Source organism: Esox lucius, chromosome 11, assembly GCF_011004845.1.
Source record: "Esox lucius isolate fEsoLuc1 chromosome 11, fEsoLuc1.pri, whole genome shotgun sequence".
NCBI lineage: Eukaryota > Metazoa > Chordata > Actinopteri > Esociformes > Esocidae > Esox > Esox lucius.
Window position 1 is genome coordinate 29,074,669 of NC_047579.1, and position 13,472 is coordinate 29,088,140.

Here is a 13,472-nt window from a genome sequence, read left to right on the forward strand (position 1 = left end):
GATTGGTTGATTAGATAATTGCATTAATGAGAAACTGAACAGGTGTTCCTAATAATTATTTAGGCAAGTGTATATATGTATAAACTGAACAGAATTATAAACGCAACACTTTTGTTTTTGCCCCCATTTATCATTAGTTGAACACAAAAGGCCTATCAAGATGCTGATTAGACAGCATGATTATTGCACAGGTGTGCCTTAGGCTGGCCACAATAAAAAGCCACCCTAAAATGTGCAGTTTCACTGTATTTGGGGGGTCTGGAGGGGGCTGAAAACCAGTCAGTATCTGGTGTTCTACATTATTTGACCACTATATAAAACCACCGATTTGTAACACTCATGATCGTTGATGCCCCACGAGGTGAGATCATGCATGGAGCCCCAATACCGAGGGAGATTGACCATCATCTTCAACTTCTTCCATTTTCTAATATTTGCACCAACAGTTGTTGCATTTTCACCAAGCTGCTTGCCTATTGTCCTGTAGCCCTTCCCAGCCTTGTGCAGGTCTAAAAATTTTTAGATTCCGTCTCTCACAGTTGAAGTGTACCTATGATAAGAATTACAGACCTCTACATGCTTTGTAAGTAGGAAAACCTGCAATATCTGCAGTGTATCAAATACTTGTTCTCCCCACTGTATAAAGGTCTGAATGTCGGGGTTCTAATATATTTCTTGCAGTCTAAGTCCATGGACCTTAAGTTAACTATTGCAATCCCAAACTATTCACTGTGGTTATGCAGGCATCTTGGCACAAGGCAATAAAAATAACATTTCACACATACTTGAATATATTTATAATAGCAACTATTTCTTTACAGGTGCGAAAACCCAAGGAAGACTTTAACACCATCATAACCCTGGATAAACTTTAGGTGACCTACCTGTGACCCCGCAACCTCACAGTTTTTTTATGTGATTGGTGAATAGGTTTCTAATATCTGCACTCAACAGCAGAACGTTGTTGTATTAATGGATGTCGAAATGATTACAGCAGTATCCTATTGACTCAATTCAAGTCCCAACACAAATAAAGCCGTCAAGATCATTTGACAGTGTAGCAACCGATACAGATCATTTGTCAATAGAAATAATGAAAATTAAACACACAAAAAGAAAAGATTCCGCAACTATTTCCATTTGTAAATTCCAAACTGAAAAAGGCCCTGCTCAGTCCCATGAGAGCATGTCTTTCCTAGAAGGTTTTATGCCAGAAAATAGAGTAATCGAGCGTAATATATATATTTTTTAATGTGTCAATTAATTTATTCAACAGCTGCACAATACCTATGTTGTTTAAACGACACGTAACAGGTTATAGAGACACGTTGTAGAGAAGCGTTATAGAGACATGTTATAGAGACGCGTAATAGAGATGCATTGTAGAGACGCGTTCATGTTAAGATTTTAAATTATCAGTTCACTCGTAAAACTGTCACGTGACGTGTTCGTGTCATCTATAGGCCATTTACGTGTCATCTTAACGTTGACGTTTCGTGTTGATGTCATGTGGGTGTTGTGGACATGTAGTCTGTAAGAAAAACGCGTCTCTATTGATGAACTGTGTTAATTTAAGACGTCATTTTAAGGCGCTGTTCAAACGTTAATAGTACATATAATACCTAGAGGGAAAGGCTAAAATGAAAAACACTTAAGACAACTAAAATTATCAAATCAAGATCAAAGTAATACATTAAGAACTTAAGAGAAATGGATAAAACCAACAACTGATTAAAACAAAAAAGTCTTTAAATTTGTGAATGGTGGAACAGGGATGAATGTGGGATGGGAGACTATTCCATGGCATGGGAGCAGTGACAGAAAAGGCTAGGGCTACCCCATCCTTACAGGAGCGTGGGTTCTTGCTTCTTCCAAATATACCAAAAAGTTTGTTTTGAAAGATCAAACCTCTTGCCCATGTCTATGATCTGATGTTTTAATCCTTAATATAATTGATGCAACGGTTCTTTACTCTTATTGACTCTATTTCCATCTCTATACTTAATACTTGTACATTTCCTGCCCTCTTCTATTTGCACTTCTGGTTAGATGCTAACTGCATTTCATTGTACTGTACCCATACTGTTCAATGACAAAGTTGAATCTAATCCAATCTAATCTAATTTTGAGAGTAGCAGAGGATGCATAACTGATGCATAAAAAGCACAAATCGGTGCATAAAAATTCACCAGAATGCAGGAAATGAAGTGTCTGACACTCAAAATCTCATCAGGGAGGACCACCAGACCACCGCTTTTTGGGGCTGCTGGCAAGGTGTCCCTTATTTTTCCACACTGAAGGTGGCAACCTTATCCAGCAGGTATATACAGTATGTACACGTTCCCCGAAGTTCAGCTAGAGCAGGGATGTATCTTGGTGACAGGTGCCAAAGACTTGCAGTGTGTTTACATCCCTTTATTTTTCATGATTTGTGAGGTGATCTAAACACTCATGGGCTGTAAAAGCAGAACATTTGACCGGCTTGTGCACTTTCTCCATAGAATTCCCACTGTGGGACGCCATGTTTCAACAATGTTTTGCCCGCCAGACTGTCAGAGCGACCATGTGACTGAAAGAAACAACAATGCATTCTAAATAAAAATAAATACAAAAAATACCCAAATACTTTTGTTATAGGGAATGAGATTGTGATTACAACTAAATCAGTGTTTGATTACACCGTGGTGTCGCTTAGTCGAGTAAAAACGAACGCTACCTACCCTTTAATTCTCACTGTCAATTTGATTGATGGCAACACTGCAGGGAATATAGCCTACTGTACTGCATCAACTCATCTTTCATCTGATTCCCGTGTCTTTGCTTCTCTGTCTAAGAAGGAGCAAAGCATTAGCGATCAAGCCATATTTTGAGATGCAAATTGTTTTTGTAAAAAATGCATCATCCATTGAATTGGCTGTCTGTGGTGGTACTTGATTGAAGGGATCTGTGATGTCTGATTTTGTGTCTCTGTTTGTACACGTGTGGAAGTGTGTTTTTGATGTTTGTCTCACTTTCCTGAGCCTACATTGAGTCTAGGAATATTATAATTGTGGTTTGTACTTTAATGCATATATTTGTCATTATTACTGTAGTATTGTCCTGTCTTTTAGTGTTGGGCAGAGTTTCTTAATGGACTGGTTAATTTACAGTAGATGCTCACAGCATTGTTCATAGATTCAATTTGATTGAATCTGGTGTTTCAATGATATGTCACTGATTAGACTCAGATTCCCCTGATGATGTGTAGGCTGACTAATTGGATATTTATGATGAGCCCTTGAGCTGTTTTCATCTGTACTGATGCTAGCTAGGCTACCACTGGACTAAACATCACTTCTGGCTAATTATAATGCTGACAAATTCAGGCTAGAAATGGTTTGCTATGCTCTGTGCCATAGGCTTCATGGTTGTGCATTAGAATAAACGGGTGCATTTGCATGTTTGCAACATTTTGGTTTCTATGGGGTAGGTTAAAAATGCATTAAACATTACAGTATTTTACTTATTCATGTTAACAATTTAATTTACATTATTGTTATTTGGAATTTTATAAGTGTGAGGTCCTCTGTGTGCAGGATGTCTGTAAGCGTGTGTGGGCTGAATCCGTGTGACCCCTCAGTGTTATTTATTTTTATTTTTTATCAACGTCTCTAGCAATCAAATCACATGGAGCTGTCACAAAGCATTAGCATTACAGCACATACAGCAAAGCAAAATGACACAACTGCAAGCCGGTCGAAGTGAGTCAAGCCCCCGCAAAGTTGAAATGCTGCAAATTAGACTATTTTTTTCTCTCTGTAGTTGTTTGTGTTTCCATAACAGACACACTATTCACTATACCCCAGTGAGTCATAAAAGTGTAGGATAGATAGGCCTACCAGTTCTTGGTCAGCTGGATAATGATTTAAATCAGTCATAGTGCCAACACAAAGGGCTGATCCTACTGTACTGTACTGCTTATCCCAAACTGCACCCTAGTCCTCATATAGAGTGCCACATTGGACCAAGGCCCCAAAGAAATTTGGGTGCCATTTGAGACGCAGAAATACTGCTGTTTACCGAGCTGGGCTCCAAGCTGTGAACTGCTAGAAGCAAAAAGAGAAAAATTGTCCCTTCACATAGACAAGGGGAAAAAAGCTTGACTTTGCCATTAGCAGAAGACTAGTGGGTGCTCTGTTAAAAACCTTTTTAAAAACGATTCCACATTCTAATTCTGTAAAAAGTGCACAAACAAGGTTTAACAGCAATTCATGCCTTGTTTGTGTTTGGCACTGTTTCCAAAAAGTAAAATTTATTTTGATACTGATATTAGCATTGTTTAAACATTTTCAAATCATTTTTTATTTATTTTTATTTAGAAGTACCTTTGTTGAGCTTCAAAATCTGTTTTAGATACTTCTGGATGATATGATGTGCAAAAACTGGATGGAATCTTCTTGCCTATGTCATTAGTTGATATGTATTTTTTTTCCCAAATTGCTTCCAAAGTTTCATAATTGTTTATTTGTCAATCAGAACATAATTTAGTTTTTTTCCAAAAAGCCTTTGTTTCAGAGATAAGAGGATTTCACGGATATTGTAAATCACTAGAATTTGAATACTGCCTGGGAACCAAGGCATGGATCAGTTTCAAGCATTGAACATAGACAGCCGACAGGGCAACGAACCATTATGTCATTATGTCATGTAATTGGGTAAATGATCCCTACAACCCATTTGCTTTTTCACTAAATTGTTATGACATTATAACTGCACGAGACATGAGCATGAGACATGAGTTTGTGTGAATGGATTGTTAAATGTACTGTTGCTGAAACTATCCTAGATGACCAATCAAATCACTGAGTGAGCAAATGCTGTTGACTTATTATGCTGATATCTCCTATTTTCTACTAAACTCATGTCACATGCTTTCCTCAGAATGACATGACATGACAACTGCAAAAACCTGTCATTATCCACGCTCTCCATGCGTTCCTAAATTTAGTTGAATGGCACACATTACGTGTGTGCTGTATTAGTTGTTAAAACCATCCACTATATGGTGTGAAAATGTGTGGGTGCAAATGGCTTATAAATGTCAAGGGAACAGATTCCCCCCAGGGATCTCACCAGAGAGCACATCTGAGCTCACCCTTCTAGAAGACAAGTCCATTTTTTGTCAATCTGCTGTGGTGGTAATGGGTTTAGCTCAAGAGCGTTAGTTGGCAATGACAAGCTTCATGTGCAATGTTTGGTTTGGTATGTGCATTGGCTTGGTATCTTGGGTGTCAAACAGAGCTTTTGTATTCTGTACTTCAGTTCCTTGTTTGTCTCGACAATTTTCTTCATCATGAGTAGCGACTCTAATTCAATCCGACATTCATCCTTTTTCTTTATCTGCATAATTTTGACAGTGTCTTTGTGTCCTCCCCATAATGTTGACAACATAATCCAAGTTACTAAAACACACTGAATATTCATTTAAAGGGCCAGTCCCATTTCACATTCTGGCTGGTTGTTTCTGTGTGTATTTCAGGAAGTCAGAGAATACAGAGAGAAATAGAGAAGACGAGATTGAAAGAGGGAAAGGCAAAGCAATAATTCAGCAGGGTGCATTTTGCTTTTTTCCCTCTGAGTGCAGGCACACACACATGCACATGTGCATGCACCCACAAACACTTAAACACACCTAAACACACACTTTCGCTGCTCCTGTTGCAGTAAGTCGTGGCAGAAGCAGACAAACAGAGATAAACGAAGGATGTAGAGTGAAAGAAAAATAGATAGAGAGAGAAAGAAAGAGAGAGAGGAAGAGAGCGAGAGAGAGCTCACGCTCTCAGACTGAAATACTCTTATCGCTCACTCTCTCACTGTTTGGGTGGACAGAGCTGTGGCGCAGGAAGAGAGAAAAGGAGCACTGAAAGGACAAATGGTTTGAGAAGAACAGCCTGCCTGACCAGGAGAAAGACAGGAATATTGAGGAGAACAGGGCAGTATCTGCATGAGGATGTGATAGAATCAAGGGAGCAAACAGGAAGGAAAGAGAGAGAGACAAAAAGTGCATAGCCCCAGCGCTCTCCTTCAAGCGGAGAGAAGAGAGTGAACGTGTGCGTGGAGGAACGAAGAAGAAGAGGAGGAAGGAAAACCCATTTGGGGGTGGAGCTGAGAAGGCTTTGGACTTGAGAGAGGAGGAGGAGCATGAGGGCAAGTTGATGAATTTGATTTGGAGAGACAAGTATTTTTAGAAAAGGAAGAAAAGCAAGAGGACCGGGACTGGGAAAATTCTGGGAACTGAGCGTGACCGAACAGATTTTCTATCCACTCTGGTCAGGTCTCACACAGGGATACGCAGTGTTTGTGTGTGTGTGTGCGTGTGTGCTTGTGTATTCATGTGCTCCTCTCACTCTGCGAGTGTATTTGTGTGCGTCTGGGAGTGAGTGGCGTGTCTACACGGGAGAGCTGGCCGTGCGTAGTCACCTGCAGGACACAACACATGCTCCTTCACCCGAGAGAGAGAGAGAGAGGAGGAAAAGAGAGAAAAAGACAGAGTTCAAGTGTGACAGATGGGAAAAGGGGAGGGCTAGGAGCCGACAGGGTACATGTGAGAGAGAGATGGAGGAAGAAAATAGCACGAGAGAATAACCAAGGCAATTAGAGATGCGTGGCCGCTTGCGTTAGCGGTGGAACGGAGACACTTGCAGCCTCTTCTCTAGGGGATGGTGGAGCGTGAAGCAGGTTGAACCGGGCTGAGCGTCACTGAGTGGAGTGGAGTGACGGCAAAGTCCGAACAGTCAGCAGCCGGTTGACAGAGAGACGACCACCGGAGGAGCAGAGCGAACCGGCAGGACGAGCCTTTCTTTGACAGACTGCACCAGATAGAACCACAACAGCCTCCAGACTCACTGCTCTCTTGTCATCACTTCCTTCATCCTCTTTTCTTTGATTCTGTCTGTTCCGCTAAGCTCATCTTGCCGCTTTTTCTCAAAGACACTCCTCCCCCTCTCTTTCCCTTGTCTTACCCCTTTCCCTCTCTATCTCTCTCGTTCTGGGCTCTTGCTTTTGCTCTGTATCACACAAACTGTGGCGGATGCTGAATTCGCTCATGTAGAAGCTGCATAGCTCGGCGCACACTTGCATGGTTGAAGGTCTTTTTTCTGCCGGGTTGCATGAGTTGGTCCCTCCCAGGTCAAGGAAAGCAGACGGACTAAGGGACAAGTAGAGTAACAAGTTGCGGAGGAGTAAAACAGGACGCCAGCAACAGCAAATAAGACACTGCAGTGGAGTGGTTGTGAGTTTTGTGTGTGTGTGTGAGAGTGAGAGTGAGAGGAGTGTGTGCAAAGAGTCTGCCAAAGCCATCGGGCCAGATAAGCACACATTCAGGTGTAGGTTACATCAGTGGGTATATCGGTGCCCTGGAGCTCCATGTGGGCCCCGGCCCCTGAGGCCTGGCCGGGAGATGAAGCCTTTCCCGCGGCACTAGGAGCGCTGTGGGCAGCCATGGCTCTAGAGGGGCGCTGTCTCCAGCGGGGATCCCCAGTCGTGGTAAGGAGAGGTCGCCCGCGTCGTCCTGCGAGGCCAGGCCCGTCCTCAATCACATCTACTCTGCTGGCCAGGACACGTCTGCACGGCCTCAGGCATGTGTGTGTCCCCGGTGGCTCCCTGGGCCATCGGGCCTTCTGGCTGCTGGCCTTGTGCACCTCACTGGGCCTGCTTCTGTCCTGGTCCTCCAACCGCCTGCTCCACTGGCTCTCCTTCCCCACGTACACGCGGGTCCACACAGAGTGGGCCAAGGAGCTGCCCTTCCCCACTCTCACTATCTGCAACAACAACCCTGTCCGGCTTTACAAACTCACCAAGAGTGACCTGTATTTCGCCGGTCACTGGCTGGGCCTGCTGCTGGCCAACCGGACAGTGAGGCCCATTGTGCTGGACCTTCTTCAGGAGGACAGTCAGGCCTGGTTCAGCAAGCTGTCAGACTTTAGACTGTTCCTGCCCCCCAGGAATTTTGAAGGCACCAACATGGAGTTTATGGACAGGCTGAGCCATCAGCTCGATGACATGCTTCTCTCCTGCAAGTACCGAGGAGAACCGTGCGGTCCGCAGAACTTCACATCTGTAAGTTCCGTCACATTTTAAACCCGTTTTCACACACTTGTGATTTTCAGTGTGGGGGCTTAACATCCCAGGTTGTTGTCCTGACTTTGCCTGTTGGCCCTCCTCTTCTCCTGTGGTTTATCCTGAAATACATTTCTAACATTGAGTAGTTTATTTAGCTGTGTTATTGATGTACAGAACCACAGCAGGCTATTATTTGTTGATCAATATTTAGTTTAACTCCTATCTTTTGAGTTAATATATTTTTGTCTAAAACCTAACTGTCTAACTTTCTTCAATATTTTCAAAAAACCGTACCCAGAATTTCTTTGAATTTACTAACTGTATCCAGTATTAGCTTTGTTTGTTGTAGTTTCCCCCAGCCTTTTTATTGCCTGTGGATCGTTCTGTGGGTTAAAGCTCTGTAGGGACGTGTTGTTTTGCCCTGTGAAGCCTTTGGCCTCGAAGCCTCTTCGTATCAGAGCGCACAATATCTCTTCACAGTTTCCAGCCTAATATTTGTACTATATCTGCATTTTGATGCTCTCTTTTTGTCTCTCTCCCTCCCACTGTCTCTCTCGCCCCCTGCCTTTGTGTGCCTGGCCTTCCCATGATGCTGTGACAGTGTCATGCGTTTTCTGTGTGGTGGCACAAAGACTCAAACACTCTTTGAAACTTTTTTTTCTTCTTCTTATCTGCCTCCATTGGCCCCAGAGCCTATAAAACTCACTGAAGAACAGAAAGGGAATGTCAAATGAATGTGGCACTACTGTGTTTATGAAGCGAGAAAATTTGTGTCTGTCTGTAATTGAGTCTACAGCAATACTGTTCAATTATTAGAACACTGCCGCTTTTGCCGTCTTAAGGCTCTTAACTGCCGACTCACCCCAATTTGCATGTTGTTTTTTAAACACATTTTCCATTTCAAATTTTCAATTTTACACTGCTCATACTCATTCATGCATGGTACACCACTATTACAATGGTCAGACTTCTATGTCCTTGGTCTGATAGAAATGGATGGCTTTTTTTCATTTTAAACACAGAGTTTGATTAAGCAACACCAGTGCTATAATTGTCCAGGGTATCAGCCTTCACTATCGATGATGAGGACCGAAGAAGCACTCAGTTACACAAATGTAGTAATTAATCAGAAACATGCCCTCAGGTCGAGTCCCTGTGATAACGTTTTAGGCTAACCTCAATCTGAAGCGAGGTACTCAACCTGACTGGATCACGCGTCACCTCATTTAACATTCTCCCCACGGGTCCTTCTCAAGTTCAGTGGCTGAGTGGTAATGTACACAGTGTGGACTGCAGCCATAGTAATGGACATAGGTGTGCCCAAACCAATTTTCTCTGGATGTCAGTGTTTGTCTTGGGTTTCTATGTGTGCAATGAGTTACTGTGGATATGAATCAGCAGGCATTGTTAAGTTTCTACTGTACTTCAGCCTTTCTCTGTTTTGCGCAGTGGCTGGATGTGTGTAAAGTTGATTGTATCGGGGTCCTGTTTGTTTGTATAGACGGTGTTTTACAATGACGCGTGGTTGACATGTACTGTACTGACGCTCGTGTGTTTCTTGTGTGTTTCTCAATTGGTTGTGTGTGTCGTATCGTGATTGGTCGCATTCTCACCCAGACAGCTGGATCCGAGTGAGGCCTTCCTCCATCTCTCCTCCGTCCGCGGTGCTCCTCTCATTAGCCTGTCGCGGCATCACAACTGAAGGCTAACTCATTACCGTTGTATTTACAGCACTGCCACCATAGGACCCTACAGAAAGACGGAAGGCATTGATTAACAGTGAAAAGCAGTTAGCCTCCACAGGATCAGTCAACGTGCATTGTTTGAAGTGCTGTGTGCACAGCGTGCGTGGTGTGCGTGCGGCGTGTGCATGTATGGCTCATGCGTGCGTGTGTGTGCGTGTGTACGTGTTCATGCATTTGTAGATGCGTGCGGTTGTCTTCACACGGAGGTTGGTTATGACAGGATTAACAGTGCAAATAGTCATTTGAACTGCAAAGCAAAGTGAGAGAGGAAACAGGGAGAGCAGGACACGAACTGAGTTTACGGATTAGAGCAAGGAGGACACGGGCAGAAAAAGGCAAAAGGGTTATTATGGTAGGGAGTTTTAAGGTGGGGCCATATTTCTGCTCAACCTCCCGCGGCAGACTCCCCTGTGTCAAATCTATCACAGCGAATAGGAAATACGGGATGGCTCCTTGATCAATAAATCCATAGCTGTTTGCCCTAGTTTATGGAGGTCCATTTCACTCTCAGACCTATTATGTCACCGATAGAGATCTATACTGAATGGAACCACACCATTGTCTATTTAAACAGACATGGTTTACTGAGCCACAATCATCTCAGACCTATGGCCCAATTAATGCAACACTTGTCCATATTATTATTTATCATGCCCTATAAAAGAATTGCCTGCAGACATAGGAGCTAAACGATTATCTACTGTATATAACATATCTATATTAAGCCTCTGGGTGAATCACCTCAGATGATGAATTTAGAGATGGAGATGGCTGTACAATCAAGCATTCTTAACAGGAAACAAGAAACCGGAAGCATCTTTGTTTAGGGATACAGTATCTTCACACAGGGAACATTTCTTTTTGTTTCATTATATAGTGCAATTTCCTCATAAGCGTTTATATGCATTAGTTTGGCTAGTGGTGACGCAAAATGTAAAAACAAACAAGTGCATTGGTGGGTAGAGTTATGCAAATCTGTACTTGAGTGAAAGCATTGTTGCTAGTCTTGTCATTTACTCAAGTAAAAGTAGTGCTGTAAGGAATTTACTTTTCCCTGTTTTTGAACTTTTTCTTTTTTTTTACCCAAAATTGTTTTATTTGTTTTTCTTGTATATCTTGTATAGTCACAGACAAAGACTATTTCAACCAATTCAGCTTATGTCTTCGGGTTGAATGGACCTGCTTTGTTTAAATAATTGGTAGCTTTTAATGGGTGTAAAGACAGAATGGGATTCTAACATTGTATGCGTTGTTTTGGAGTGTTTTGGAGAATTATATAACATTCTTAGGGACCGGGAAGTAATCGCTATGCAAAAGCTAACAACCAATTACTCTCTTACAAAACATTTAAACAACAGGACAACTTTGGGGGATGAACGGTAAGCACAAAAGGGGTGAAAATAACCCCCCATGTAACTGCGCTTTAGTAAACAATTGAAATAAGAGTAAAGAAGTCTCTAGCCATACTTAAGTATTAGTCATTCGTATTTTTTACATCTAATATTACACTTTGACAGTAAACATATTGCTGTTATATGAAATTATAATTATTTAAGCAGGGCAGATTGTTGTTTTGCACCTCATATTCATACATATGTAATTAATCCATTAGCAACATTTTGAAGTGGAATAATAATATAATTAAGGGGAATTGCAGTTCATCCCCCTGCATCAAGCTGTTAACATACAAAAAAAACTGCCATTGTAATTTAGGATGAATACTCTGTCATTTGGGACAGTAGAAATTTCACTTCTGGATGATTCTGCAGCGTATTATCTCACACATTCCACTTTTTATTGCATGAATGTAAAATGAACCACTCTTACAGAGGTTCTGGGAGGATCCTTCAATATGTTGGTGGGCTCTGGTTCCCAGTTTGCATTTGAAGAAGAACCCCTACCTACAATATCCTCCATCATTTATTTTTAAAATGTTGCTAACATTTTCACTGTGGTACAAATATTGCCAGAGCAACATTTTGCCTCCTGCTGCCCCACAATGCATTGGAACCAGTGATCCTCTAAACACAACGACTGCCGTCACCCACGGAGCGCCTTTACCAATATCACACGAAAGCCTGTTGAGCAGGGGAAACAACTGCTTGAGTGTTTCAGAGCAAGTGATGTAATCGATTGAAATGCTACCTCCGCTGTCCGCAATGCTAACGGACTAGCCATTTCACAGTCGTTACGCACACCCCTGTTTGACCTCCCCTTCTGCAGCAACCTCAGCAACTGGGCAGAGCCCAACAGGCACCAGTGTAGCAGCTTTGCTCCGACCGCCCCAACCGAACCCCAGCTCGACCTAAAGATTCTCTGTTCGCAATGACCACTGTCACCCCTGAAGGACTGGTACCATTGCCCCACAAAGGCTGAAACTCTAACAGAGCAAAAGAAAACACTTCTTCAGTGTCTCAGAGCAAGTGAAGCAACCGATTGAAATGCTAAGGTCAGAGTCGCCGACTTGTACGAGTTTATGTACTATATAGTGGCGTTTGATAATGAGTATTAATAATGCATATTTTTACAAGCATATTGATGTGACACATTTTACAGTCAGCCCAGTTCTTTTAATTTTCCACTCATTTGTCTTTCAACCAGTCAAATCAGATTGTCTGATGTCAGATGTTAACGCATTGAATTCAGCTTCTGGATCAATTTATTGTGATATTCATTAAATATCTTTGGAATAAAAAATCTATAATATTTCCGCTAAAGCCAACAATACAAGGGAGTTGGTGTATCATTTCAAATGTCATCTGTTGGCAAGTAAACATGTTTTATTAATCTGTTATTAATCTGTTAAAATATCAAGTTGATGTGGTGTCTTGAATTCAAGTTTATTTGCTCTTTAGACGAAGGCGAGTTTAAATAGCAGATAAGGAATGCCCTCTGTATAACCAGTGCTTGACTGCGGCCGTAACGGTTCAGAATGGTGTTCCGGTACTTCTAATCTAGTTCGATTTTTAGGCAAAAAACCAAGCCTTATTGGAACAAGCCTTATTAACACATGCATTTTGATGAACGTAGTCTTATGTGCGGTTTGGCAGTTCCTGCACTTACTTCAGGCCATGTCAAGCGCTGGGTATCACCATCTATTACCGTGAATAAACAATGCCATCTGGAGAGATACTGCGTTGGATCAGATCTCCTGTATGTGTTCTCCTAACACATTCTGAACACATTCTAAAATTGCAATTCATTGTGATTAAATGTGGAAGATTATAAAAAATAATGATTGTAATAGTTTGACAGCACTTTTTAAATTACATTTTAAATTAACTTAATGGTGGTTGTATTTTGCTCATAATTGTGAGTATTATCAGGTTAATAATTATATTTAACTCATTACCAAGGCGGACAATGATTCTGGATGGCACTGTATTTTTTTAAGCACATTTTACCAGAGAAAGATTTGAAAATAACCCCTTTGAGATTTTAACCTTGGGATATACACTTCTCCACAGTCTGTGTATTATAGGCGAGCCTGGATTTTCTATGGTTTTCTCATCCTTTATGCTCATCAACAAACTGGTCATTCCTATAATTACAATTACTGCAAACAGTGTTGTCACATGGCTTTGAATATGAATGCCTAGCCAAATTATGAATATTAAACTCAGCCAA

The 13,472-nt window shown here is 41.7% G+C and overlaps 1 protein-coding gene across 2 annotated transcripts in view; it reads left to right on the forward strand.

Annotated features, from left to right (window-relative positions):
• Nucleotides 1-13,472, forward strand: part of asic2 (acid-sensing (proton-gated) ion channel 2) — a 479,621-nt gene that overhangs the window by 291,521 nt on the left and 174,628 nt on the right. Inside the window, exon 1 of one of the 2 annotated variants that reach the window (XM_013135890.3) lies at nt 5,764-8,097. The exons of the other annotated variant lie outside the window; for it this stretch is intronic. Coding sequence (XP_012991344.1) covers nt 7,405-8,097 — 693 coding nt within the window. The 5' untranslated portion in view covers nt 5,764-7,404. Of the gene's footprint in view, nt 1-5,763; nt 8,098-13,472 lie in introns of those variants that run through there. 2 annotated transcript variants of the gene reach the window in all.